The 27,489-nt window shown below is 42.1% G+C and overlaps 2 protein-coding genes across 7 annotated transcripts in view; one reads left to right on the plus strand and one right to left on the minus strand.

The window, feature by feature from the left end:
- The window catches only part of OIT3 (oncoprotein induced transcript 3), a 28,120-nt gene extending 26,317 nt beyond the window's left edge, over window positions 1-1,803 (plus strand). For all 3 annotated transcript variants that reach the window (XM_037055862.1, XM_037055861.1, XM_037055863.1), the window contains one exon: window positions 1,058-1,803. In XM_037055862.1, coding sequence (XP_036911757.1) covers window positions 1,058-1,228 — 171 coding nt within the window. In that variant the 3' untranslated portion in view covers window positions 1,229-1,803. The remainder of the gene's footprint in view (window positions 1-1,057) is intronic.
- A 1,460-nt stretch (window positions 1,804-3,263) lies between these two features.
- Window positions 3,264-21,648, minus strand: PLA2G12B (phospholipase A2 group XIIB). Of its 4 annotated transcripts, none has more exons than XM_037055866.1 (4): window positions 21,291-21,648; window positions 9,334-9,410; window positions 5,992-6,157; window positions 3,264-3,676 (listed from the first exon to the last, which is right to left on the minus strand). In XM_037055866.1, exons 1-4 carry the CDS (start codon window positions 21,511-21,513, stop codon window positions 3,555-3,557), a joined length of 588 nt encoding a protein of 195 aa, XP_036911761.1. In that variant the 5' UTR covers window positions 21,514-21,648; the 3' UTR covers window positions 3,264-3,554. The 4 variants fall into 4 exon arrangements, with proteins under 4 accessions (XP_036911761.1, XP_036911760.1, XP_036911759.1 ...); XM_037055865.1 differs by having other exon boundaries at window positions 3,264-3,673; window positions 9,322-9,410; XM_037055864.1 differs by having other exon boundaries at window positions 9,322-9,410.
- Between the last annotated feature and the right edge of the window lie 5,841 nt (window positions 21,649-27,489).

The following is a 27,489-nucleotide window of genomic DNA, read 5'->3' on the forward strand; positions in this document are numbered from 1 at the left end:
ACTATTTTTTGTGTATTGATATATAAAAATTATTAATCATAACACTTGCAAAATTACATTGGACATTTATACGATGGCTGTATAAATTGGTATACTTTCTGGAAAGTTGTCTAACGATATGTATAATAGCCATAAAATCACCATATGCTTTTTTCTAAAAATTACAATTCTCAAAAACAAGCAAGCAAAAGAAGAAAAACAAGACTCGTTGGCTTTGTTTCTAGTGCTGTTACAAGGGGAGTGAAAAAAGCCCCCACACAGGGCAGCCATATCAAATAGTGCAGTATTAAGTAGTTATTCAAATGGTGTCAAGATATGGAAGTAAAGAAAAAGGAGATATGAAAAACTTGTCATAACAATTCACATACATATGGAATATGCTACTTTTTAAATGTGCATACATGGATATAGAGGTTATAAGCAGTTTTATAGGGGAGGGTAAGCTGGAAGGGTTTTTTTCCAACAGAGTTGTTGAAACATTTCAACACAAATTTAAGAGACCAGCAGTCTTTTCCACACTGCATTTAAGTGTGCTCATGTCCTTTCCAGCTACATCCCTGCTCCAGAACAAGTGCTAAGTGCGGTGGCTAATCCTGCTCTCCCTCCTCAGCTAGGCCACATGCTTTGGGGAGTTACTTACAGGAAGAAGCTCGGAGAAAGAACTTTTTCACACAGAAGTGTATGGGAGCCAATGTTATTCCTCATCTCGACGTGAGGAGCGAAGGTGTCCACGTTAGTAGATGTACCCTGGTAGATCAGAGGTCTCTCCTGGCCCTGAACAACCACATGAGTTATGGACATGGGGTTCTCAGTCACCCGCGGGACTCCATGTGTTTGCCACACCACTAATGTGTGAATGTGGGCAAGTTCTCACATCTCCCTACTGTCTGTTTTGTCATCTGTAAAATGGGGATGATAACATCTACCTCAAAGGGTTGTTGTGTAGATGAAATGAGATAATATACATGAAACATGTGGCAGTATCTGGCTTCTAGAAAGTGCCCCACAAGCGATAGCTGTTATAATTTTTTGTTGATTGTAATTATGGTCCTTGCAGGAAGTGTTTCTGCACTGCCAGGTCCTTGTCTGTGGAAAGCTGGAGGAGCGGTCCCGCTGTGCCCAGGGCTGCCACCGGCGAATGCGTCGCGAGGCAGAGGGAGGGAGCCCAGCTACCATGCAGAGCCAGATGCTGACAGGCGGCCCAATCACCATCGACTGGGAGGACTAGGACCCGAACACCCAAGACCTGACTTTGGGCTGCCCACCAGTTTGGACCTTCTTCCCATGCCCCCGGAGGACATTTGTCAACACACTAGAACACTGGCGTCTTCAAACCTCATGCTGTGGGTCCAGATGCTCCTGGACTCGATGCCCTCTGATTCTGGCCCACTGGGTCGAGAGAGGGCAGCTCACTGCCGACCCACCGGACCCTTTTAGGGCTTCATCCTCCTATGGCTGAAAGCTCTGCTGTCCACACAGAAAGCAGTTCACCCCATTCCCTCCATTTCTTTTCTACAATAAAACACCCTGTACAGGATGCAGTAGTACCACTAAAATCAGAAGTTGGGTACAATACTTCAAATTAAGAACTTAAAAAAGTAAATAGTCGCTTGAAACTATGCTTAACTACCCACTGACTTCTCAAATATGTAAATGATATACCCCGAAATTTCAATTCAAATACAGAATAGTTAGTTATAGGGGATGTGGAAATTCATCAATATAAGTGTGTACTACAAATACTATTTGGATTTTCTCTTTCACAATATTTTTTTCTAATGTTTTTATATTGCCTTAAGTGAAATATCTTCAATGAATAAATGTTAAGTTCGTTAACACGCATTTCAGTGGTTCAGTGAATGAAGTGTAGACAAAATTAAAATATGGTAATATAAGCCCTTTGGTATTCTATGCCCTCTGATTGATAAGACAATAGAAAAGTTTATAAAATACTATTTGGTAGGTGCTTAATAAATTTTATTGAAATAAATAGCATAAACCACAGAAATAAATTTTATCCGCAGTCAAATCAAATTTCTTAATGTTAATTTTGTGGGTTTACATAAGATCAGAAAACAGCTTTTCTTCTTTTTCTTTTTAGAAATGGCTACAACCTACATCTTGATGGAACCAGTGAAATGAAAGGAAAGGAAAGGAGAAAATTCTCTAGATTGGGGGTTTACCAGATTTTTGTGAAAAGGCCAAATGGTGAATATTTTAGGCTTCCCGGGCCATACCGTCTGTGTCACAAGTGCTCAGCCCCGCTGCTGGGGTCCGGGCGCAGCCACAAGCACACGTGAGCATGGCTGTGTTCTAGTCAGACTTCACGTAAACAAGGGTTCGGCCTGATTTGGTCCCCGGGCTTTCAGTTGCCAATCCCTGCCCTCGTGGCCCTCAGTCCTCGCAGCACATCAGAATCGCTTTTCTGAAACAGCAACACGGGCATACCTCAGAGATACAGCCAGTTTGGTTCCAGGCCACGACAATACAGTGAGTATCACAATAAAGCATGTCATTACCTTTTTTTTCTGGTGGGAGATCTGGCCCTCCATTTGTAAAAATGTAAAATCTGTGAAGGGCAATAAAGCCAAACTCAACAAAAGAAGGCACACCTGCCCATGGACACCACCCCCAGAGAGCCTTTGTTTTCTAGTTCTCCTCAGCTGGTTCTACTTTGCTCTCAGCGTTGAGAGCCACTATTTGGGGAACGGCCACTTGTCTCTCACTCCCCCTCAGATTTTAGGGACTTTTCTAAGTTATATTTAGTGGCAGTTTCTACGAAGCGTTTCTCAGATCTTAACGTGATACGAAGACCATCTAGTACTTGGGGGCATCAACAGCAGTCATTCACTGAAGGAAAAGAAATGGAACCTCAGAGACCAAACTCCTGACCCACTGCACCGGCTTTCATCAGGTGAGCCTGTGACCGCTTCTTCAGCACCAGAGGGAATAACTGTGATCATTGATAGAACTTACCAGGTTGGGTTCTGTTTTCTTCTAAGGGAAATGGAAGCAAAGTGGCGATAATCGAATTCATTCATCTCTTTTCAATTTTTCTAAAAAGTACACTTTATTATATGCGAGATGCTTACTGGCAACTGAAACACGGACTAGAGGAAACTCAATTGCTTCCCAAATGGTTGGACTTCTCCAAAATTTCACTTAGGAATATGATTGTTAAGTTCAGGAATCCCAGTATTTAGTCTTGTGGTTCGCAGGCCCGCACTCAATCCACTGAGCTACACCAGCCAGGGCTCCAGTATTTAGTCTTTATTTATAGAGTCTTTAAACTAAGAGCCTGAATTTCCAGGCAAATGAGTCTGAGTTGGGGAGACCAGCATTAAAGTGATGAGTGGACTTCAGATCGCTGTGTCTTTTTTCCAAGTCTCCTCAAAGGATGAGACTCAAGTTTCAGCTGCCGAGTGTTTCCTTCCTCCTGCTTTGTGGTGTCCAAGCTTTTGGAAGAAGGGATGAGACACATCTGCCCCATTTTACCCGCTCCAAGACTGACAGCTGTGGTGTCAGCAAGGAATCAGCAAGGAATCCCCGCTTCCTTATAACTCTTCTTTCTCCTCTTCTGCGCAGATGCAGGCCGCCCGTTGACTATTCATAAAGGGTCGGCAGCCCAGGGTCCATACAGTCTTAAACACGGTGTCAGCCAGAGAATCACATGCTACTTGAAAATATGTGGAGAAGTATAAAAGTTAATACACAGAACTACCCCCAAGCAGTATGAGTAATTTTAAAGAGGCAGTGTCTTTCCAGGGTTGACATCATATCCAGAGGAAAGTAGAAGCAAGATCCAAATACAGAATTGCATACATTGAAAAGAAGGTTTTTCAGAGAAGCTTCCATCTAATCTAGTAGAGCAGAATACACTTTGGGGTGCCCTCCTTTTGTGGGCCTCCAGGTCAAAATCATGGTTAGCCATCAGAGTCTTCCACACCACTATGCTCACTCCATGGAAAATTTATCATCTTTGCAGAACACTTGCTCAGATAACACTACTGTGGGGTGAGTAGCCATTTACTCACTGAAAAACAGGTGTGCCTGTTGGATACACTGGCTGGCCACTCTGTCAGGGGTACAGAGACCAAAGGGACCCCAACTCAAGTATCTTACAGTTTGGAAAAAGAGGATGACGGGATAGATAGGTGAAGAGATGGTTACACTATGCCGCAATTGAATTTACCCCATTTACTACAGGAGCCCGCAGTAAGGGTCTCTATCCCTTTAGGGGTAAGGATTGCTATGGAAGGCATCTCAGAACACCTTCTATTAGGATTTCGTTAGGGATGGCATTCAATCTGTAGATTCATTTGGGTAGTATGGATATCAATATCAATTTTCCAATCCATGAGCATGGACTATCTATTTATTTGTGTCTTTTTCAATTTCTTTCATCAATGTCTTATAGTTTTCAGTGTATAGGTCCTTCACCTCCTTGGTCAAATCTTTTTGATGCAATTGTAAATGGGATTTTTAAAAATATTCTCTTTCTGATAGTTTGTTATTAGTGTATGGAAATGCAACAGATTGTTGCATACTAATTTTATATTATGCAACTTTACTAAATGTATTAGTTTTAACAGTTTCAAGGGGGAGTCCAGGTTTTTCTATATATAATGTCATGTCACCTGCAAACAGAGACTTTTATGTCTTCCATTCCAATTTGGATTACTTGCATTTCTTTTTCTTACATAATTGCTCTGGCTAGGACTTCCAGTACTATTGTTGCATAGAAATGGTGAACATGGGCATCCTTGTCTGGTTTCTGATTTTAGAGAAGAAGCTTTCAGCTTTTCACCAGTGATAAAGCTGTAACAACAATAATAAATGAATGATCAGAGTGTTCCAAGCGGAAGGAACTGCAGACACAGAGAGATATGGGCCATCAACCCAAGTAGTTTGGAAAGGCAAAAGTCGGGAGAGAAATCAGAAATAAGCAAGTTGGTGCTGAAGAGGTAGACTCAAGATGAACATATGTATGTCATAGTAAGGAGTTTGGATTTAATCCTAAGGAACAGGAAGATGACCAGATTTATATGGTATAAAGATATATCTGGTCCCTATGGGGAGAATAAATTTGATGGGACTCAGGGACTGAGTTAATCTGCAGTAAGTTTTCAGAGATATTTAGGAGAAACAACCAATAGGACGTTGCTTGGAGAAAGTAACTTGGCCTGAGCCTGGATTAGCGGCAAGCACCTCCCACCCTTTGCTGGTGCAGACGGTGTTACCCCCTCTCAGAGCCTAATCAATCACCTGTGTTTTCAGGCCCTCACAGATTAAAGGACCACGGTCTGAACAAGATCTCGATTTTTCCTACTGACCTTCCCAGTGGTACGTGGTCAGCTTTTTATAAGCCAGACTTGCAAACATCACCATCTAAAAATATATATATAATGCTAATACCCGGATGTAATGTTCTGGCTTCTGAAGCTAAGGGATTAATGTTTTTCCTAAAGTGAAGTAGGAAAAAGAAATTACAGAATCAGTGTTAGAAATCGGATAGCTAAGCAGCTGTTTAAAAATAATTATCCTCAAGTACACGTATAGACCTTTACACACACACACAAAAACAGGTTTTTAAAAAATGTTTTCCCTGACTGAGAACAAAATAAGAAAATAACCAAGTGGTCCCACACAGCATAATTCCTTTTATGGAAAATTACTTAACAGTGGAATGGATAGCTAAAGCCAACTGGGCAACTCTTTCTCCACTTTAATGGATACGTTTTTATATCTCTGGGAAGGCTCTGGTGTGGCCCCGTTCATCAGGAGTGGCTCCAGCAGCTCCTGGGCAAGACAGCAAGAGCGTCAGCAAGGGCGTGCCCAGCACCCCCCTTGGCCTTTCTTGCATGGTTCAGTGGTCCATAAAGGTCAATGAGCATTCATGGCCTCTCTAAAGAAAGGGTCTCTGGCTACATTTCTGTGTAAAAACAGGAACAAAACTCCCTGCTCATAGATAGATGCCCTTAAGATACTTACTTTCCACTTTGGAGACAAAGCCCAGACTCCGCTTCAGGTCAGAGCAGATAGAGTGGAGGCACCATCGGAATTTTGCATCGCAGCGATACTTGTTGGCACCGCAAGTGTCATAACAGACATCCAGCTGGTTGCAGCACTTGGTCATTGCTGGAATGCCCAAGTCCATCTGGGGAAAAGAGAAGGAGGAAAATGCCACGTTTAGACCAAGGACCTTAGGCAACCTTGCCCCTATGCTGAGCGAGCCAGTTCTCAAATTCCTGCTACGTATTCAGATCAATTGAGAAACACCAGTGACTTGACAGACTGTGTCAGGCCGATAGTCACAGGATGGTAAGTTTCAATCACAATTTAGTCATTAGTTTAATAACTCAGAGTGATCTGTTTTCTCTTCTTCTGAATTGTAGTAATTTTTAAATTCACAGGCCACTACAGTGATGAAAATAGAAATTGGAACATTAGTCCAGGCGCAGAGCTTCAAGACTTCCAAATTTAGCTAAAACTCATGTGAGATTTTGTTTGAGCAAAGGATCCCAAGGCTCAGAATTATGAAAAATAAAGCCTTGGTTCCTCAAGCAGTCACCAGCATCGATCAGAGACTCCAGCATTCAGTCACCAGCACTGATCAGAGTCTCGCTGCGTGCCGCACTGTTCTGGTGGCGTGTGTGCGCGTCAGTGCGTGTCGGGGAGCAGAGTCAGAGCGAGGACGCAGCACTCCTGAACACGAGGGGCTCTGTTCACATCTAACACACACCCAGACACACGTGTGCGCATTTGTTAACCAATGTAAATGCTGTGGCATAAGCTGAGTAGGCTCATAGAATGCTGTATGTAAAGTGGTCAAACAGGAATTTTTTAGAGGATTTTGAAAGAAGGTGAAGAGATGATTAACAGAAATTAGGGTAGACTTAGAAAATAGCAGGTAAAAAAGGGAATAATGAGCAAGTCATATGTGAGCAGGTCAACTGGTTTGTTTAGTCTTCAAGAGTCTTAGCAGGGAAATGCATACATACTAAAAGTTTTCACTGGGGAAAAGGCTAAGTTGATGGATGACCTTGACTTCCAAGGTAGCTAGTTAGACTTGATAAACACTTGAGTGAGGAAAGGACATGATACAAAAAGTGAACAAAGAAGAGTAATTGTCATTTGATGTATAAAAGAGATGGGAACAGGGTGGGTCTAGCTGTAGATGGAGCATCTTGGAATCTTTTGCAGTTTTTCTGAGAATATAAACTTGGACTTGGATAGAATCTGTGAAATTCTGGTTTCAGGGCATGGGTGGGGATTCATCAGCTATTATGGGTCCTTTCCCCTTGAGTCTCTTAAGTGTTCTCTTATTCAAACTTTTATTCCAAAGCCACCTAAGCAAAATATGGAGTTCGACAGTTTAAAAATGCCCTTTTAAGCAACATTAAGAGATAATCTAGCCCTGGCTGGTGTAGCTCAGTGGATTGAGCATGGGCCTGCGAACCAAACAACTGCGGTTCCATTCCCAGTCAAGGCACATGCCTGGGTTGCTGGCCAGTTCCCAGCAGGGGACATGCAAGAAGAAACCATACATTGATATTTCTCTCCCTCTCTCCTTCCCTTCCCCTCTAAGGATAAATAAATAAATTCAAAAAAAGAGATAATCTAACTCATTATTAGACTAGGCAGAGGCTGGGCTCTAAAATTCTGGGTAAACTACTTTGTTTATACCTTACCCCTAAAACTAAAAATATATCACACAGAGGTAGCTGAGAACTATATGAGTACAGTGGCTATCATTCAATTCAACTAAACTGGAAATTCTTGAACTAGTTCAAGTTTGTATCAGCAAACTAAATGACATTACTTCCAAAATATAGTGCACACCACTTCCATAGCTGCTAAACTAGTATCAAGTAAAATATATTGGCCAAAAATAGGTGGTTTTTCTAACATGAATAAAAATTTGAAATGACTGTCTTTCTCCTGTGTCCGCACGTGCATGGATTATTGCAGACGAGGCTGGGCGCACAGCTGCGCAGGTTGCTCGGTGCCCAAGAGGGCCCATCTACCGGCGGGGGGGGGGCGGTGCTTTCCCACCAGACACCATGGATTTATATATTCGTTAAGAAAAATGTCTAGCCAATAGCAATCAAGTTTCCTTTTCTAACAAAATCAGCATATTTAGATAAATTTCTGACAAAATGAAAAAACTGTCTTGAGGAAAAGGGACCATTTTCCAATCTGCATAAAAATTCCACACAGGGGAACAGGGTTTAGTTAGAATAAGCATCAGGCTGCTTAGACAATTACTACAAAGCACAATCTTTTGAATCATCAGAAAAGTGAAGTTGAGCCTAGTAAATGTACAAATTAAAAATTACAGTTTAGATATGAAATTCCTCTACCTACATTTTACATAAAACCTCTTTCCTAAAGAAGTTTTAAAAGAAATTAATTTATAACTATTTTCAGGGGAGGCCGACAGTTTGAGAAATGGTCTACAGTGTGTGATAAATGTTTAGCTAGTGGCTGGATGTGTGTGTGGAGGGTTATTTTAGGGAGGATGTTTGCAGATTTCTATGATGTTAATAGTCCAAAAATAGCTGATTTGACACTTCCGACACAAAAAGTCCGAACGATGCTCCCCAATCAGCTCTCACTGGGCAGTACCAGCACAGGACGGGAAAAGCTCTCAGATCTGTTCCATGGTTAGTTATGTTTGAGCCCCTAAAGCTTGGCTGGTGTTTGCAATGGTGATTTCTCAGTTTACTGTATAAGGGCTTATCTGAGAGACAGCAGCCTCTGAGTAAAGGAAATCAGATACTTCTTTTAAAAATGATCTCCCTTCTTCTGTACCCAATTTAAAATCTTAGTCCTATTGCTCAACTATATTCCATAAGTGATCACTTCCATCAGTGGTAACTCTTGAATTTGTCTTAATTAAAACCAATCCCTTCACAACAGTATGGATGGAACTGGAGAGCATTAGGCCAAGTGAAATAAGCCAGGCAGTGAAAGACAAATACCGTATGATCTCACCTATAAGTGGAACCTAATCAGCCAAACAAACAGGCAAGCAAAATATAACCAGCAACACTGAAATAAAGAACAAACTGACAGTTACCAGAGGGATGGGAGGAGGGGGATGATGGGGGAAAGAAAAGGAAGGGTCACCAAGGAACATATACAAAGGACCCACAGACAAGGACAACAGGGTGGGGAGGATTGAATGTGGGAGGTGGGGGGTGAGTAGGGTCGGGGAGAAAAGTGGGGGGGGAAACTGGGACAACCGTAATTACATAGCAATAAAAAATAAATTAAAAAAGAAAAATCAATTAAGAATATGATGGTGGTGGTACATACACTTTCTGGTACCTTTATACCCAGGAAGTAGGAGCTGCAGCCATTGGGCTCCTGAGGCTTGTAGTTTGGTCTGGGCATTGGTGCCTTTCCTAGCAGAGAAAGAAAGCCAAGAAGCAGAAAGAAACATTTAGAAATGAAGCATTTGAAAGTATTCATGAAATAAAAATTATCTAAAAGCATATTCAATTTTTCCTTTCAAAGTTTTTGTTCCTCAGCAGATACATCCAAATTAGGTGGTAATGATGGTAGTGATGATGATCTCACAAAAGACAAGTTTGGCATTTTTCTCCTACTCTCGAAGAATGTTTTGAGCGTTTATTTAATAAGAATTCTAACGTTCCTTAAGTGCATGACCTTGAAGATGAGGTGCATGGCAAAACAGTGCTGGAACTTAAGGTTTCTTACTTCCTCTCTACTGCCCAGCCTCACTCCTTGCACAGAAAAAGGAAAACACTACCTTTTCATGCACTTCAGGAATTAGAATTATAGCTACCACAAATATTTTTCCAAAATCACTTGAATGGAATTTTGCAAAATTCCATAGAGGCAGACACTGTTATTGACCAAAGAACAAAGAAAACACCCCTGTTTTTGGCATTTCTAATACAGAACTAGGCAGAAACTGACTGAAAAGGTTTTAATTTCTTCATTTCTCCTACATGGCATTTCGGTTATTTATTTATTTTTTATTGTTATTCAAGTACACTTGCCTGCCTTTTCACATTTCAGTTTAATGATCTTACACAACGTAAGATCAACGTATCAGTTTAATGATACAACATACAAGGAACCTTTGTCAGTTGTATCAAGGGCAGTCATCATAAAGATGGACTTGACCTGGGACTTCTGCCAAGATGGAGGCATAGGTGGAAACACTGTGCCTTCTCCCACAACCAAGTTTGAATACAACAAAGGTGTGGAGAACAAAGACACAGCCAAAGAACAGGAAACAGAATTTTGCAGAAGTCCAACAACAACGAACCATTCAACCTGGACGGTAAGAGGGGCGGAGCCAGCAGTAGAGCAGGGTCGGGCAGTAAAGATCCCCCGACCTAGACACACAGGTAGCCTGGACCCAGTCAGGGTGTGGGGCAGACTGACCTCGGTCCCACATTCGCGCACAGTGAGACAGACCACGCAGGCCCCAGGGGCGAGGGCTGACGGTGGTGGCACACTCGAGTGCAGTGGGATGAAACTCGCAGGCCCCGGTGACCTGTGGCGCCGGTGGTGGGAGGCGGCAGAGGCGACCGCCATTGCTCCTCATTGACCCTGCCCCCACATACAGCATCATAACCCAGCGACTGAGTTGCTCTGCTCTGGTGAACACCTAGGGCTCCGATCCTCATACATAACAGTCACGAACAGTCCAAAATATGGCTCGAGAAGAACTCAAAGTCCCAGAGCCAATAACTCTAAGTGACCAAGAGATTGTCAGCCTCAGATGCACAGCTCAAAACACTGGTCATCAGGATGCTCACAGAACTGGTTGATTATAGTCACAAATTAGAGGAACATATGAAGGCTAAACTAATTGAAATGAAGGGAGATGCACAGGAAACCAATAGTGATGGAAAGGAAACTGAGACTCAAATCAATGGAATGGACCAGAAAGAAGAACGAAACATCCCACCAGAAAAGAATGAAGAAATGAGAATTCAAAACAATGAGGAGAGGCTTAGGAACCTCCAGGACATCTTTAAACGTTCCAACATCCGATTTATAGGGGTACCAGAAGGGGGAAAGAAACAGCCACGAGTGGAAAACTTATTTGAACAAATAATAAAGGAGAACTTTCCCAGACTGGCAAAGGAAATAGACTTCCAGGAAATCCAGGAAGCTCAGAGAATCCCAAAGAAGTTGGACCCAAGAAGGAACACACCAAGGCACATCATAATTACATTAGCCAAGATTAAAATGAAGGAGAGAATCCTAGAAGCAGCAAGAGATAAGGGGACAGGCACCTTTACAAAGGAGTACCCATCAGACTGTCAGCTGATTTCTCAAAAGAGACCTTACAGGCAAGAAGGGGCTGGAAAGAAGTATTCCAAGTCACGAAATCCAAAGACCTACAGCCAAGATTGCTTTACCCAGCAAAGCTTTCATTTAGAATGGAAGGACAGATAAAGTGCTTCTCAGATAAGATCAATTTCAAGGAGTTCATCATCACCAAGCCCTTATTATATGAAATGCTAAAGGGACTTATATAATAAAAAGAAGATGAAAAATATGAACAGTGAAAGGACAGCAAACTCACAGTTATTAACAACCACACTTAAAACAAAAGCAAACCAAGAGGACAGCTAGATCAGGAGTGGAACCATAGAAATGAAGAACACATGGAGGGTTAGCAACAGGGGAGTGGGAAGAGGAGAAGCGGGGAGAAGGTACAGAAAATAGATAGACGGCAGGTAGAAAATAGATAGGGGTAGGGCAAGAATAGTAGGGGAAATATAGAATCTAAAGAACTTGAGACACGTGGTTATAAACTAAGGGGGGGGAGAATGGTGGGGGAGGGAGTGTGCAGGTGGAGGGGAATGAAGGGGGGAATAGAACAACTGTAATGGTATAATCAATAAAATATATATATAAGAAAAGCCTGTTAAATGAATAGAAAAAAAAAAAGATGCACTTGACCTAAGGTGACCTCAGAACAGTCATTTCCAGTGAGTATTTTTATCTCTTACCTGGATAAGAAGAATGGAGCTGAAAGGCGTGTGACCTACCTAAGTCACACAGTAAGTGGGGGAAGCAGGAGGTAAATCCAGATGTCTGGTTTGCCCCCAAAGCCCAAGTTCTCCTTTAAGGAGACGCAAGACACAGGGTAAGACTGAAGAAATAAGCTAAGAATTAATCCTTGAAGTGAGGTACATGGTATTTCTGGGGTTTTTTTCTTTAGTCTTCTTTCAGATATTTTATTTTAATTATTATGAAATTTCAAAACTGAAGAAATGTCAGAGAAATTAACACCCATGAACCTACTACACAAACATAATAAAGGTTAACGTTGTCAAACTTCCTATACATTTTTAAAATTAAATGTTACAAGTACAGTTGAAGCACCTTTGTACCCCATTTTCTGTTTTAACTTTTAAATACTAACTCTATGCTTTGAAACCCTCCTTATCATTCCTCAAAATTGTCTTGCTTATTTCTGGACCTTCGCTCTTGCATCTGAATTTGAGAGCCACCACAGTTCGAGATGGTCAGAATTTTGCTCGAACATACATTGAACTAACAGATTAATATGGAGACAACTGACTTTCTTAGAATATTCTGTCTTCTCAAACATGGGTGAAGTAAAGCTTCTCATTTACTTATGTCCTTCAATAGAGTGTTTTCACTTTCTTGATAGTATTTTTTTGAAAAATGAAGGTTTTTGCCCTCGCTGGTGTAGCTCAGTGGATTGAGTGTGGGCCTGCGACTCAGACGATCACGGTTCGATTCTCAGGGCACATGCCTGGGTTGCAGGCCAGTTCCCTGCAGGCCAACTCCCAGCAGGGGCCCCATGAAAGGCAACCATACATTGATGTTTCTCTCTATCTCCTTCCCCTCTAAAGATAAATAAATAAATAAAATCTTTAAAAAAAAGAAAAGAAAAATGAAGGTTTTTATTTTTGATGAAGTCTCATTTATCTTCTTTTTTCAATGAGGTGACATTCATGTAACACAAAATTAACCAACTTAAAGTGGCATTCAGTGCGCTCATAATGTTGTGCAACCATCACCCCCACCTAGTTCCAAGGCGTTCCCATCCTCCCCCGAGGGACATTCCTTGCTCTTTAAGCAGTTGGTCCCCATTCTCCTCCCTCCCGATCCCTGGCAAACACTCCTCTGCTTTCTGTCTCTAGAGATTTACCTATTCTCGGTATTTAAATAAGTGGAATCATACAGTATATAACATTTTGTGACTGCCTTCTCTCACTTAATGTTTTCATAGTCTATCTGTGCTGTAACATATTTCTTTTTTTTAAGATTTTATTTATTTATCTTTAGAGAGGAAGGGAAGGAGAGAAGGAGAGAAACATCAGTGTATGGCTGCCTCTCATGAGTCCCCTGCTGGGAACTGGCCTGCAACCCAGGCATGTGCCCTGACTGGGAATTGAACCTCGATCGTGTGGTTCACAGGCTCACGCTCAATCCACTGAGCTACAACAGCCAGGGCCATATTTCTGTACTCCATTTCTTTTTATGGCTGAATCCACTCTCTGGAAATACCATGCTTCACTTATTCATCCATCCATTGATGGACAATTTGGTTGTTTCCATCCGCTGACTCCTGGGAAAAGTGCTTCTATGAACAGTGTGCACATGTATTTGTTTAGATATCTGTTTTCAATTCTTTTGAATGTATATATTGAAGGGGTGGAGTTACTGGGTCATATAGTAATCTTATGTTTAACTTTTTGAGGCACATATCCACCCCTTTTCTTCAGTAGGCGTATCCTTTACATTCCGACCTGCACTGCACAAGGGCTCCAATTTCTCCACCCCCACAGTTTACTGTGTATCTAGATGTGAACTACATATCCTTATCCTGCTTGGAACAACCTGAAGATATGAGATTCTTTGACCTCTGGAGAATCCATAGCCATTGGCTGAATATTTTGTTTTCCTTATTCCTCTAGTTTCTCCTTCTGGGCCTCATATCACTGAATGGTGAATCTTTTTAATCCTACGCTTCTTAATCTCTCTTTCATGTTTTCCATTTCTCCTCTCTCTGTACTGAATTTTTACTAGCTTCATCAAATCTAGTTTATATTTTTCTAATTCTCTCTACAGTGACTAATCAGCTATTGAACTCATCCACTGAGTTTTTTCTTTCAATACCTATAATTTTCATTTCTTAGAATGCTATTTAATTCTTTTAAATGTGTGTTCATGTTCATTGAGTTATTTTTATTATGTTTTCTGTTTCTTTAATAACTTTAAATATTCCTGTTATATTATTTATATATATTATTTTTTAAAGATTTTATTTATTTATCATTAGAGGGGAAGGGAAGGAGAGAAGGAAAGAAATATCAATGTATGGTTGCCTCTTGTGTGTCCTCTGCTGGGAACTGGCCTGCAAGCCAGGCATGTGCCCTGACTGGGAATTGAACCTCGATCGTGTGGTTCACAGGCCCGTGCTCAATCCACTGAGCTACACCAGCCAGGGCTATATATATTATTATATATAATTTTTATACAGGGTCCAGCAGAAGTAATGCCTGCTAGACTGTGGGTGGTAGGGTAAGTGAATATCTCACACGAGATGGGTAGCAATTTGAACATTTCACCTAAAATGTCACATGGCATGCTTGAGTGTGATATTGTTATGTTACAGAATGACACGCTTATGATTTTGCAATTAGAAGAAGGGGTGTTAGAGCCCTGGCTGGTGTAGCTCAGTGGATTAAGCGCGAGCCTGCGAACCACATGATCGTGGTTCGATTCCCAGTCAGGGCACATGCCTGGGATGCAGGCCAGTTCCCAGCAGGGGACACACGAGAGGCAACCACATATTGATGTTTCTCTCTCTCTCTCTCTCCTTTCCTTCCCTTCTAAGATAAATAAATAAAATCTTTAAAAAAGAGGGGTGTTATTTGTGCTGAACTCTGTAGATTATTTTATTCTCTCCAGTTTTGGGGATGCTAAGTCTTTCATTTTTTACTGTTTACTGACTCTCCCTTGTGTACTATTTTTCACACATCATGTAAGTTTTTAGTGAGAGCTCAGCTTTAGAATGGCTTGTTTTTCTGAAGAACTCCTGTGTTCTGGGTCATACACTATAAAGGGGTCCCTCAATTGCCTTTGCTGTGGTGCAAGGCATCTCAAGATCCTTTATGTTAGTCTCTCAGATTCCTCACCTGTGCTTTAAATATGCTGGGAGTAGCGGATTTTTAGTGAGTGTTCTTCATTTGTCCTTCAAGCCCTAGCCCTAGGTGAATAGAAAGCATCCTTGCTATTCCCTTGGAATATTGGGTAGAGGTTTTCTAATCTTTTTTAAACAGGCAGGGCAGCTCCTCAGTCTCCAAGCTTTATGCAAACTATACAGTTCCAACTCCCCAGTTCTTGGGAAAGGTAAAAAGTTACTTTTCCTCTCTTTGAGCATTGAAAGCCACTCCCCAGCCCCTGGGGTCTATCTGTGTGCCAGACTGAAAACCCATGGGCCACGCTAGCGGGGCTACTCCCCTCTCCGCTGTGCCTTCATGTCATTCCTTTGTGTCTTCCCTTTATTTCTGGGACTTGAAAGTTTCCCTTTATTTCATTCTAGTCTGAGTATTTTTATTAATGTTTTATTTTAACTCAATGTTTCTTTTTTGTAATGGAGAGGGAACATACCTATTGATGGAGTCTGCCAGTTCACCAGTAATGCCTGCATTACTTTTCACAGGTCTCAATAAGTATAACTTACCCTTGACAACTTTACTATAACCTGCATGTGTGTGTGCACATGTGTGCACGCACGTACGTGTGTGTGTGTGTGTGAGAGAGAGAGAGAGAGAGAGAAGCACTGGCAGGGGAAATGGGTAAAGTGTATCAACTAATATCAGAAATCAAATTACACCTACAAAAATAATTACATTGTGCCATAGGATCAAATGTATATTTAATTTTGGAGGTGAGATTATGGTGATTTTATTTTTTTCTTTGGATTGCTCTTTTACAAATGTTCTATATGTACTAACTTTAAAGAAATAAGAACAAATTGTATTGAAACAATTGTCTAAATTTTATGGTAAAGTTATCCATTTAACAATTTTCCTGTTAAAGGCCTTTTACAGCAGACTATGCAGTTTCCTCTGCCTTCGAGGCACTTGAGAATTTACAGAATGTACATCTCTGATCTCCCAGTTTGAAAGACAATGAAACGCCAGCTACAGACACTTTCTAACTGGCGTGCTATTGATGGTTATTTTTTTTGTGTTTAGTATTTATGATAGTTGCAGAAAATCTGTTTAGGAATGAAGCTTGAAGTACAAGTTCAAAGGAAAAAGTCGATGGTTTGAGTCTTGATGGAAATAATATACTATATCCTCAAATTGTAGTGTAAGTAGTTTTGAGTTGTATTAAGTTTATAGTTTGATGTTTTGAGTCCAGGAATTAATCATGTACAAGTTGGTGTTATTTTCCGGTCTGTGCTGTTTGTAGGAGTCGGGGGCTGACGACTTGATTCTGTAGTTTACTGGTTGACTCAGAGGCACACGTCCAGCCATCGCCTGTTTTTGTATAGTCCACCAGCTGAAGGTGATTTTTATATTTTTTAATGGTTGTGGGGGAAATGCCAAAACAAGGATAATATTTTGTGACATGTGAAATTATATGAAATTCAAATTTTAGTGTCCACAAAAAGTTGCATTGGAACACAGCAGTACTCGCTTATTATGTCTTAGCTGACTGACTGATTTCCCAGAAAAAAAAATAGCAGAATGTTCTTATTATAATCGTGATATAAGGATGGTTTTCTAAGCAAGACAAACATTTAAGAAAATATAAAGCCTGACAGACTTGATCTATGAAAACTAAAAACTTCTGAGTAAAGTAAACCACCATAAAACACTTGAAACACTCAAAACTGAGAGTGATTTTGGGAGAGAGTCAGCCAGGAAACTCGAGTTCTCACTGCAGCCCTGCGCGCTGCCTGCCGGAGCCAACCTTCTCTCTCAGTTTCCTCACTGGAAAGCACAGTAAAACCTCCCGGGGCTTTCTGACCCAGGTCAAGGGTGAAGTCTTCCCAGGAGGGGCGTCCCCTCTCTGCGAGGAGCTGGTTCCCGCAGAAGCAGCCTGGGGCTCCACTCAGGTCTCAAGGAGGCAGAGCCCTGCACCTGAAATGTACATCCTGCTTACTTGCAGAAACGCTCACACACGGCGTGGCATACGAGTGACACACTGAGGGAACGAAGCAGAACTGTGACAATTTCATTGAAGCAGTGAATTCTATTTCAGCTGCTAAAGCAGATAAAGTTAGGGCATGAGGTAAAGTGACCAACTTGACCCAGTTTGCCTGGGACTGTCCCTGTTTCATACTGAAAGCCCACACCCCGAGAACCCCAGACCCCTCCCTCAGTGCCCAGCAAAGTGGGACCGCTGGTTGTCCCCACATGGGAACCACGTTGTCTCTGAACCAGTAGCTGTTTTCTTGTTTTGGGCTCTGGATCCCCTGAAGAATCTGACAAAGGCTGTGAATTGTTTCCTGGAAAAATACACAAACTCACAGGTCCATAAAATTTTGCTCTAAGGTTTCAAAACAGATAAAAAAAAAGTCTAATAAAAAAAAAGGAGACTGATATTTGAAGATGCTTTCTTCCTTAGAACTAAGCCCAAGAAGAAATTCCTTACAAGGTCCTTTTACAAAGTGTGGCTGTTCGGACAGTATCTTCAATCGCGACCTCTAAGACTCCACATTTCTGCTGCAGAGAGCCTCCGCCAGAGGGCTTCACACAGACACAGAACCTCGAATCGTTCAGCGATTTCTTCCAGAGGCCAAGCGTGTTGTCCAGCCGCTGGGTTTCTGTTTTGTTTTGTTTTGTTTGTTTGTTAATGTTGGAAGAGAACTGGAAGAATCTGAATGCATAGTTAACTTGTTCTCCAGACCATCTTTCTCATAACGTTCCTAAAATGTATTTGGTGCCAGTCATGGGCCGTACATAGCACAGATTCTTAACGTTTTTCTTTCAATTGAATTGAGAGAGACAGACAGAGAGACATCAGTTTGTTGTTCCACTTGTTTATGCATTCATGGCTGATTCTTGCATGTGCCCTGACCAGGGATTGAACCCACAACGTTGGTGTATGGAGACACTGCTCTAACCAACTGAGCTACCCAGCCAGAGCACATAGCACTACTTCTTCAGATGTATTATCTTTTATTCTTACAACAACCTTTCAAAGTAGGTATTATTAACATTATTTATAAACACGAGGAAACAAAGGTTGAGAGTTAGGTAACTTGTCAAGGTCACCAGCAATGAGATTCCGCACGTGACCACCCAGTTTGAACCCATGATTTTTCCCTTAGGACCCACCACCCGTGCAGCTCCAGGGTCCTACAGGCCTCTAAATCAGAACCTTTGCGGTGGGAGAGGGAATCTTGTCCACATCCGTGCAGACTCCTGATAACAGCTGCACTAAGTGTAGCTCTCGATGGTTCTGAATCTCCTTTACTGTTTGTAGCCCGACTCTTTGACTGGATTTTGTGTGCTGACGTGAAAATGAATTGCTGTAGATATAAGAAGTGTGAAACACAATGTTGACACTCTATTGTAGGCTACCAGGGTACAAACACACCTTTACCTGTCTGAACAACCTATGGGCTGAAGTTCTCTAAGAATGACCTTTTAAATATCGCTCCAAACCTTGGCCGCACTTTGTAACCACCTGGAAAATATTAAAAATACTCATGTCTGTCTCAGTCCAGCCCATGGAGATTCTGATTTAATTGGTTTGCTTCGTAGGAAGCCCCAGGTGATTCCAAGTGCAGGGCCAAGGTAGTGAACCATTATTTTAAGTGCTGGCACACCTCCTTTAGTTACTCCTTGCTTCATTGTGCTTCACAGGTGTTGTGTTTTTTTACAAATTGACCATGAGACCTTCCACCAGCAAAAAGATTACAACTTGCTTCATTGCAAAAGTCGTTTTACTGTGGTGGTCTGGAAAGAAACCCACAATATCTCCAGGTACTACACCTGGTATTGGGAAGTACCTGTGAGATAGATTTTATTTTTCTTGCAAGCTATTGCTGCTAAATTGTTCTTTCTGGCACAAGATTGCAACATTCAAAGCAGTTTTTTTTTTTTCTCAGTGTGGTCCCTGGACCAGCAGTATCAGGATCACTGGGGAACTCAGAAATACAGATTTTTCTGGCCCTACCCCAGACCAACCAAATCAGAAACTGGAGGAACAAGGGCCCGGCAGTGGATTTACAGCCCAGGCGAGTTGGAGAATCTCTGCTTTAAAGAGGGAAGAGAAACACTGTGTACAAGGTGTATCACAGAGCCAACTGAAAGTGCACAGACTCGGTTACCTATTCGGTGACATCTGTTCAAAAGGATGCTTGCTTGGTTCACAATCAAGTTGAAAAGATGTTCTGTACTGATCAGGCACCACATCCAGGTCCTCCTCCCTGCTGGGTTCCAAGGTAACAAGGCCTCACCCTTATTTTCTCTGTGGGTTCCAGGCCCCTCCTTGAATAGTTCTGTTTCGCAGAGTGAGAGGAGTTATTTGCCTTCCTGCAATCTCTCTGTTGACTGTTCCCATCCCCCACCAAGAGCTGCTGACACTGACCCTACCTGCTCAGGAAGAAGCTTTGAGCTAGAATTTGCTGAAATCTTTTAATGCTGTTTTGCTAGAGAAGGAAGAAGAGGTGTTGCTTCTTGTGTTCCTAAAAAATTCCTGCTGGTATGTATGAGCTGAACCACAGACCCAAATCTTGCGCTGCCTCTGGGAAGGAGAAGATACCTGTGCTGGTATCCGAAGTGAGTTCATCGCTTTCCAGCCCCGTTGGTGCAAACTAGCCAAGAACAGTCCAGTGACAAGGCCTCTTTGCTCCTGTACAGCCCACCTTCAACAAAGCCATGGCTGGGGGTCCAGGTGGGTCCTAGCAGAGACCAGGCTTTTACCCTGTGGCATCTTTCACAGAGAAAACGCAGCTTCCTTTTTCATCATCATGGGTGGTTAAAATTCTGTGATGCAGAAGTTTTTATTCTGGAGCAGTGGTTAGCCATTGTCTCCCAGTCAGTCTTGTCTTACAAGAAAGCAGTTTCCCTGCTCGCAGGTAAAAAGGGGGTGAGGGAGGCCACTTGGGTGAGTCTGTAAGTACATAGCTTTTCTGAGTCTCTCCCAAAGCCGAGTTCTGCCCGTTGAGTGTTTGGAGAAAACATTTCACAAGTGTTTTCCTGCTGGGCTAAACTGGCTCTCTATTTTTATCTCTAACCCCATGATGAAACATTTGATCAACTCAACCATAAAACTAATGCTGTATGAGACTGTGTATGCTTTTGAAAGCATTTGCCTTTGAAGTTACCCCCTGCCTCCCAGCTTCTAGGTCCAGGGCTCAGCATTCTGCCCCCATTACATGGACTTCAGAGCAGGGAAGGAAGAACTGGCCCCAGGGTCTCCTCTTTGGCAGCCAGGCTGCATCCTGGCACCCAGGCTTCCTCTTTACCACTGGGGCCAGGTAACGGTCCTACCCATTCACAAAGCTGCATCTGGCCCCAGGCCTGAGGGACAGTCCCGGTCCCCTCAGGGCCTGGTCTGAGGTGGGCAGAGACAGCTGACAATAACCTTTCCTGCCCACTGACCGCCTGCCATTGCTGACTGAGGGGAGGCAGCAAATGGATCCCATCGGAGACTGGCAAAGCTGGAAGGATGGCGTGAAGAGCTCTAGGGGGAAAACTCCATTTCCAGGCTTAGCCCAGAGAGACTTTGGAAGCTTCTCCAGCCCCTGGCAAAACTTCATCCAGACGTGCAGCTTGGGCTTTCACCCTGAGAACTCCCAAACTCCTCCGTGCTCTCGCTGCCCGCCCACACCACCTTTCCCCAAGTGCCGCCTCATGACAAACTCCTTAAAATGCAGGGGGCTCAGTGAAATCTGTATTTTAGATAAACAACCAATAATTTGTCGGTATAAGTGTGTCCCAAATATGGGGTCCAGCAGAATAAGGCCTGCTTGGGTGTGGCGGGTGGGTGATAATATGGGCATAATAATTTATCGTTTTCATTTGAACACGCCACCTGAAATGTCATATGGTGTGCTTGAGTATAATATTATGTTACAGAATTACATGCTCGTGATTCTGTAATAATAAAAAAAAGGGGGGTGCGTTACTTGTGCCGGCCCCTCTATTTCAAATGTATTAACACATTATCTGTTGTTTATTTGAGATTCAGATTTCACTGGGTGAATCCTACCTAAGAGGCGAATGGCAGCAAGAAGTTCACAGGTCCACCAGGACCGGCTTTTACGGAAAGAGAAACTGTGTACTCACCATATCGGCATCTGTACTGACAGACTCCGTTTTTCCCTCCCAGCAGCTCCAGAAAAGAATCAAAGTAGCCATTGACAGATTCAAAGCTGCCTCGGATGTGCCGGAGGCCCCAGTCTGAATAGGACTCCTCTGCCTCAGGGCTGGTGTCCGGGCTGGTGTCGCTCTGTGCCAGGCCACCCCCCAGGCTGAGCCACAGAAGCAAGGAGCTGGTGACCAGCCTCATCCTGTAGCTGGGTGGGTCCTCTTCAGACCCCAGCCAGTCCCGGGAAGCCCAGGCACACAGCCCGTAGGCCTGATGTGGGGCAGGACTGGGAAAGGGGTTATCTGAAACACTCAGTCTGCGTTCCCCAGAGGTGGACTTTAAACAGAGCTACAGAGGTTGGGATGAGATCAGGGCAATTAGAAAGGGCAAAGGTTAGGCAGTGGGAGGGACGGCCAGCTCTAGAGAGCACTATCAAGAGGACTCCACAGCCCTGGAGGAGGAGAGAGATGTTGGCAACTTGGAGGCTTTGAGTCATTGGAATTATGCCCCCAACCAGCTTGTTAATCTATTGATCAGTTTGGCCCTTTGGAGTCAGGCAGGTACTCGTCCCAAGGTCCTAGCCCCACCCCTAAGGCAGTCGCCTACATACAGTCTCAAGGGAGATTCAGGAGTATGTACAAAGGATTCAGAAAAGCCCCAGTGACATTGGGTTAACAACGTCACCTGCTCCCATGGTCAGGATATGTATTGTCAGAGTGTGCGGACTGGGCATTCAGATTTGGGACCCCTGCCTCTGCCTCGGTCCCTGCTTGGTGCTCAGACCCTGTCCTCTAAGCTGGCGGAGCTCCCGACTGCAGCCAGCCTGGCACTGGAGCCTGCTTGCCTCTTCACTTACACAGTGTTTTTATTTACACTCAGCAGCGTGGCATCTAGGGACTGCCCGGGTGGTCCTGAGGAACGCAGCTCTCCGAGTGCTGGTTTGCCTTCAGCTGCTTAAAAGTCAGAGGGTTTCTCAGAAACGCTATTCGAAATTTCAGGCTGTAAGAGTGTTGAGGGAAGTCTAGTGTGTTGACATCACATTTAGTTTATACTTGCTGTTAGTCGTCGGAAGAGATGAATTCCATCCTGAAATCACTAGTCTACAACAGTGATACACTTTTTGACCAAAGGCAGCTTCTCTCTCGAAAGTCTGGAAAGCCCCATAGAATATAATGAACTAAATTTCTTCATTTTAGGTTAGAAGTGTGTTTTGTCTAAAGACTCTGAGTCAAGGAATGGTAGAGGTAAAAAACATTTCCCATGATCAACAGTGCCTCCGTATTTTAAAGCACCTGTACTTTTGCAAACCACTGTGTGTGTGCACATGTGTGTGTGTATATGTTATATATATACATATATATACACACACATATATATACACTCATAAATATATTATTTTTCACATCAGTTTTACAAAGCAGGGTAAATATCATTTCCATTTAAGAGGTGAGAAATGAGCTACAAAAGTTAAATGACTCAGTCAATATAGCACGGATACCCTGGCTGGTGTGGGTCAGTGGATCAAGTGCCGGCCTGTGAATCAAAAGGTCACAGGTTTGATTCCCAGTCAGGGGATAAGCCTGGGGGGCTGGGGGCATGTGAGTGGGAACACATGGATGTTTCTCCCTCTCTTTCCCCTTCTGTAACAATAAATAAATAAAATATTTTTTAAAATGACCAGGCTTTCAGTGGTTAAGTTGGAATCAGGTCCAGCTACTTAACTATGTGTCCTAGTCAAAATGAAAATGTGGGACTCCTTTTCAAACACCAGGAAATCATGCCATTAAAGGGACTAAAATATAAAGCTTTTCCTTTAGAAATGTCTTATCAGTTATAGAATATAATAGGGTAAGAGTGATAACTGAGTAACAATATAAAGTTATAAATTCCAAATATTTTGGTGTCATAATTTTATGTAATATATGTATTAATTAATATGTGATATATTGATTGATCATAAAATTTTTCTGACGTGCTTTCCTGCAAATTCATTTATTAGATCACCAAATTTTATACTTTCGTTAATATTTTTGGTCCTTTTTATTTATTTTTCTTTTTAAAAAATATATTTTATTGATTATGCTATTACAGTTGTCCCATTTTTCCGCCTTTATTCCCCTCTGCCCCCCACACCCCCTCCCACCTGCATTCCCCGCCTTTAGTTCATGTGCATGGGTCATACATATAAGTTCTTTGAGCTTCTACATTTCCTATATTATTCTTAACCTCCCCCTGTCCATTTTCTACCTACTATTTATGCTACTTATTCTCTGTACCTTTTCCCCTACTCTCCCACTGATAACCCTCCGTGTGATCTGTTTCTGTGATTCTGCTCATGTTCTAGTTGTTTTTGCTTTGTTTGTTTTCAGTTCAGTTGTTAATAACTGTTGTCATTTTACTGCTCACATTTTTTATCTTCTTTTTCTTAGATAAGTCCCTTTAACATTTCATAGAATAAGGGCTTGGTGCTGATGAACTCCTTTAACTTGACCTTATCTGGGAAGCACTTTATCTGCCCTTCCATTCTAAATGAAAGCTTTGCTAGACAGAGTCATCTTCGATGTAAGTCCTTGCCTTTCATGACTGGAAGTATTTCTTTCCAGACCCTTCTTGCCTTCAAGGTTTCCTTGGAGAAATCAGCTGATAGGCTTATGGGAACTCCTTTGTAGGTAACTCTCTCCTTTTCTCTTGCTGCTTTTAAGATTCTCTCCTTATCTTTAATCTTGGATAGTGTAATTACAATGTGCCTTGGTGTGTTCCCCCTTAGGTCCACCTTCTTTGGGACTCCCTGAGTTTCCTGGACTTCCTGGAAGTCTATTTCCTTTACCAGAATGAGGAAGTTCATGTTTTCAAATAAGTTTTCAATTTCTTGCTCTCCCTCTTTTCCTTCTGGCACCTCTATGATTTGGTTGTTGGAATGTTTAAAGTTGTCCTGGAGGTTCCTAAGCCTCTCCTCATTTTTTTGTATTCTTGTTTCTTCATTCTGTTCTGGTTGAATGTTTGTTTCTTCCTTCTGCTCCAAACCATTGATTTGAGTCCTCGTTTCCTTCTCATCACTGTTGGTTCCCTGTACATTTTCCTTTATTTCACTTTTCATAGCCTTCATTTTTTCTTATTTGTGACCATATTCAACCAATTCTGCGAGCATCCTGGTTACCAGTGTTTTGAACTGTGCTTTCTTATAGATTGGCTATCTCTTCATTGCTTAGTTATATTTTTTCTGGAGCTTTGATCTATTCTTCCATTTGGGCCATATTTTTGTGTCTTGATGGGCCTGTTATGTAGTAGGGGGCGGAGCCTTAGTTATTCACCTGGGTGGGACAACCCACATCGCTGGGTTGTGATGCTGTATGTGGGGGAGGGGTCTGAGGGAACAGTGGTGCTTGCTCTGCTCTCTGCAGGATTTCTGTCACTTCTCCCATTACCCACAATCAAATTGGGCCCTTCTAGCGATGATTCCTGGGTGGGTGGGTTATGTACATTCTAGGACCCTGTGCATTTCTCCAACGAATTCTCCTGTGAGGCTGGGAGTTTCTCCTGCCGCCTCAACCCCCACAGGTGTTTTCAGTCAGAGGTTTTGAGGCTTTATGTCCCCACATTGGTACCCTGTATTGCAGGGTCTGTCTCACTCCCCAGTTCCTCCTGGCTTATCTGCACGTGAATGTGAGACCATCCAGTCTGCAAGCCTCTGCCTCCCCATGTCGCCAGCTGCTGCCTTGTCTGCCCCAGTCCTCCATTTTCTGCCTTGTCACGAGTCCTCTCTGCCTGGCTGCCTGTCTCAGCCCCTTCTACTGGTCTGGATGAATGTTTCTCCTTTAACTCCTTGGTTGTCGGATTTCCATACAGTTCGATTTTCTGGCAGTTCTAGTTGCTTTTTTGTTTTCAAATTTGTTGTTTTCCTTCTTTTGGTTGTGCAAGGAGGCGCAGTGTGTCTATCTACACCTCCATCTTGGTCAGAAGTCCTGAACATTTTCAATTTATATAATTGTAAACAATGCCAGTTACTCTTTGCGAATGCAAGATCACACCTAATATATTTTTCCTTTTTTATTCATTTTAATTGCAGTTGATGTATAATATTATATTAGTTTCAGGTGTACAATCCAGTGAGTAGACACCTACAAAACTTGTGAAGTGATCCCCCTGGTAAATCTAGTCCCCATCTGACAACATACATGATTATTACAATATTATCAACCACATTACTTATGCTGTACTCTGTGCCTGTTTTGTAACTACCAACTTGTACTTCTAAGTCCTTTCACCTTTTTTACATATTCCCATAATGCTCCTCCCATCTGGCAACCATCTAAATGTTCTCTATGAATCTGTTTCTGTTATGCTTTGTTTTTTACATTCTACTTATGAGTGAAATCATCGGGCACTTGTCTTTTTCTGTCGGACTTATTTCACTCAGCACAATGCCCTCTGGGTGCATCTATGTTGCTGCAGAGGCAAGATTTCTTTTCTTTCTTTCTTTCTTTTTTTTGCTGAGTCATATTCCATGTGTATACGTACCACTTCTTTATCCATCCATCTATTGATGGATGCTTAAGTTGCTTCCATATCTTGGCTTTTGTCAATAATTGCTGCAGTGAACATATGAGTGTATGAGTATATATACGTCTTTTCAATTTAGTCTTCAGGTTTCTTCGAATAGAAGTGAAATTGCTGGGTCCTTCTTTGTCTCTTGTATTGACTTTGTTTTAAAGTTTATTTTGTCTCGTGTAAGTATTGCTACCCCAGCTTTTTGTTGTTTACAGTTTCATGAAAAATCTTTTTCTACCCCTTATTTCTGTCTGTGTGTGTCTTTAGATCTAACATGAGTCTCTTACAGACAGCATATGCCAGGGTCATGTTTTGTTATCAATTCAGCATCTTATGTCTTTTGATTGGTGCATTTAATCCATTTGCATTTAAAGTAATTGCAGATAGATATGCATTTACTGCCATTTTATTATTCATATTTTTTATCTTTTTTTCTTCTTAAAGAAAACCCTTCAATATTTCTTATAATACTAGTTTGATGGTGATGAACTCCTTTAGCTTTTTCTTGTCTTGGAAGCTCTTTATCTGTTCTTTGATTTTAAATAATAGCTTTGCTGGGTAGAATAATTTTGATTGTATGTCCTTGCTTTTCATCACTTTGAATATTTCATGCCAACCTCTTCTGGCCTGAGATGTTTCTGTTGAGAAATTAGCCAAAGGTCTTATGGAAACTCCCTTGTTGGTAACTAAGTGTTTTTCTCTTCCTGATTTTAAGATTCTTCTTTTATTTTTAACCTTTGCCCTTTTCATTATGACATGTCTTGGTGTGGATCTCTTCAGTTTATCTTGTTTGAGACTCTCTGTACTTCCTGGACTTGTATGTCTATTTCCTTGACCAGGTTTGGGAAGTTTTCTGTCATTATTTTTTCATATAGTTTTTCAGTTTCTCATTCTCTCTCTTCTGCTACTGACACCCCCATGATATGAATGCTGAGATACCTGAAGTCTCAGAAGATCCTTACACTATCCTCATTTAAAAAAATTCTTTCTCTTTTTGTTATTTTGACTGGGTGTTTTCTGCTTCCTTATCTTCCAAACCACTGATTTGATTTTCTGTTTCATGGTTCCCAATAATGTGCACTTCATTTCAGTTTGTATATTCACTTCTGACTCATTCTTTTTATGGTTTCCATGTTCTTTGTTATGTTGTTGAAGTTCTTACTGAGTTCCTCGAGCATTTTTATAATCATTTTGAACTCTGAATCTGGTAGTTTGCTTGCCTCTATTAATATAGTTCTTTTTCTGGAGATTTCTCTTGTTTTTTCATTTGGGACCTGTTTCTTTGTCTCCTCATTTTTGCTGCTTCCCTGTGTTTGTTTTTATATGCTATATAGAGCTGCTACATCTCCCAGTCCAAGCAAAGTGGCCTTATGAAGCAGGTGTCCTGCAGGGTCCAGTGGTATAGCCTCCCTTGTCACCTGTACCATGCACTCCAGGTGTGTCCCTTTGTGGGCTGTGTACATCCTAGTGTTATAGTTGGGCCTGGATTGCTGTTGGCATGTCACTGGGAGTGATTCACCCCCAGGCTACTCAGCTGTGAGGATTGGCAGTGACTAATGGGGGAGGGATTGTTGTGCAGGAGCTGACCCTATGGAGCAGGACTCACTTCAGTGGATCTTTGGTGCTCGC

This window comes from Sturnira hondurensis, unplaced genomic scaffold (assembly GCF_014824575.4).
Source record: "Sturnira hondurensis isolate 20B ecotype Veracruz unplaced genomic scaffold, ASM1482457v3 Scaffold0008761, whole genome shotgun sequence".
NCBI lineage: Eukaryota > Metazoa > Chordata > Mammalia > Chiroptera > Phyllostomidae > Sturnira > Sturnira hondurensis.

Excerpts from the sequence above, each read along its gene's own strand:
- PLA2G12B (XM_037055864.1), bottom strand. The coding sequence starts at position 21,513 with ATGAGGCTGGTCACCAGCTCCTTGCTTCTGTGGCTCAGCCTGGGGGGT. Across the intron at positions 6,158-9,321 it reads GTATAAAGGTACCAGAAAGT|ATGGACTTGGGCATTCCAGC; the intron begins GTATGTACCACC and ends TCTTTTCCCCAG. Across the intron at positions 3,677-5,991 it reads CTTTGTCTCCAAAGTGGAAA|TAGCATGTGATTCTCTGGCT; the intron begins GTAAGTATCTTA and ends CATATTTTCAAG.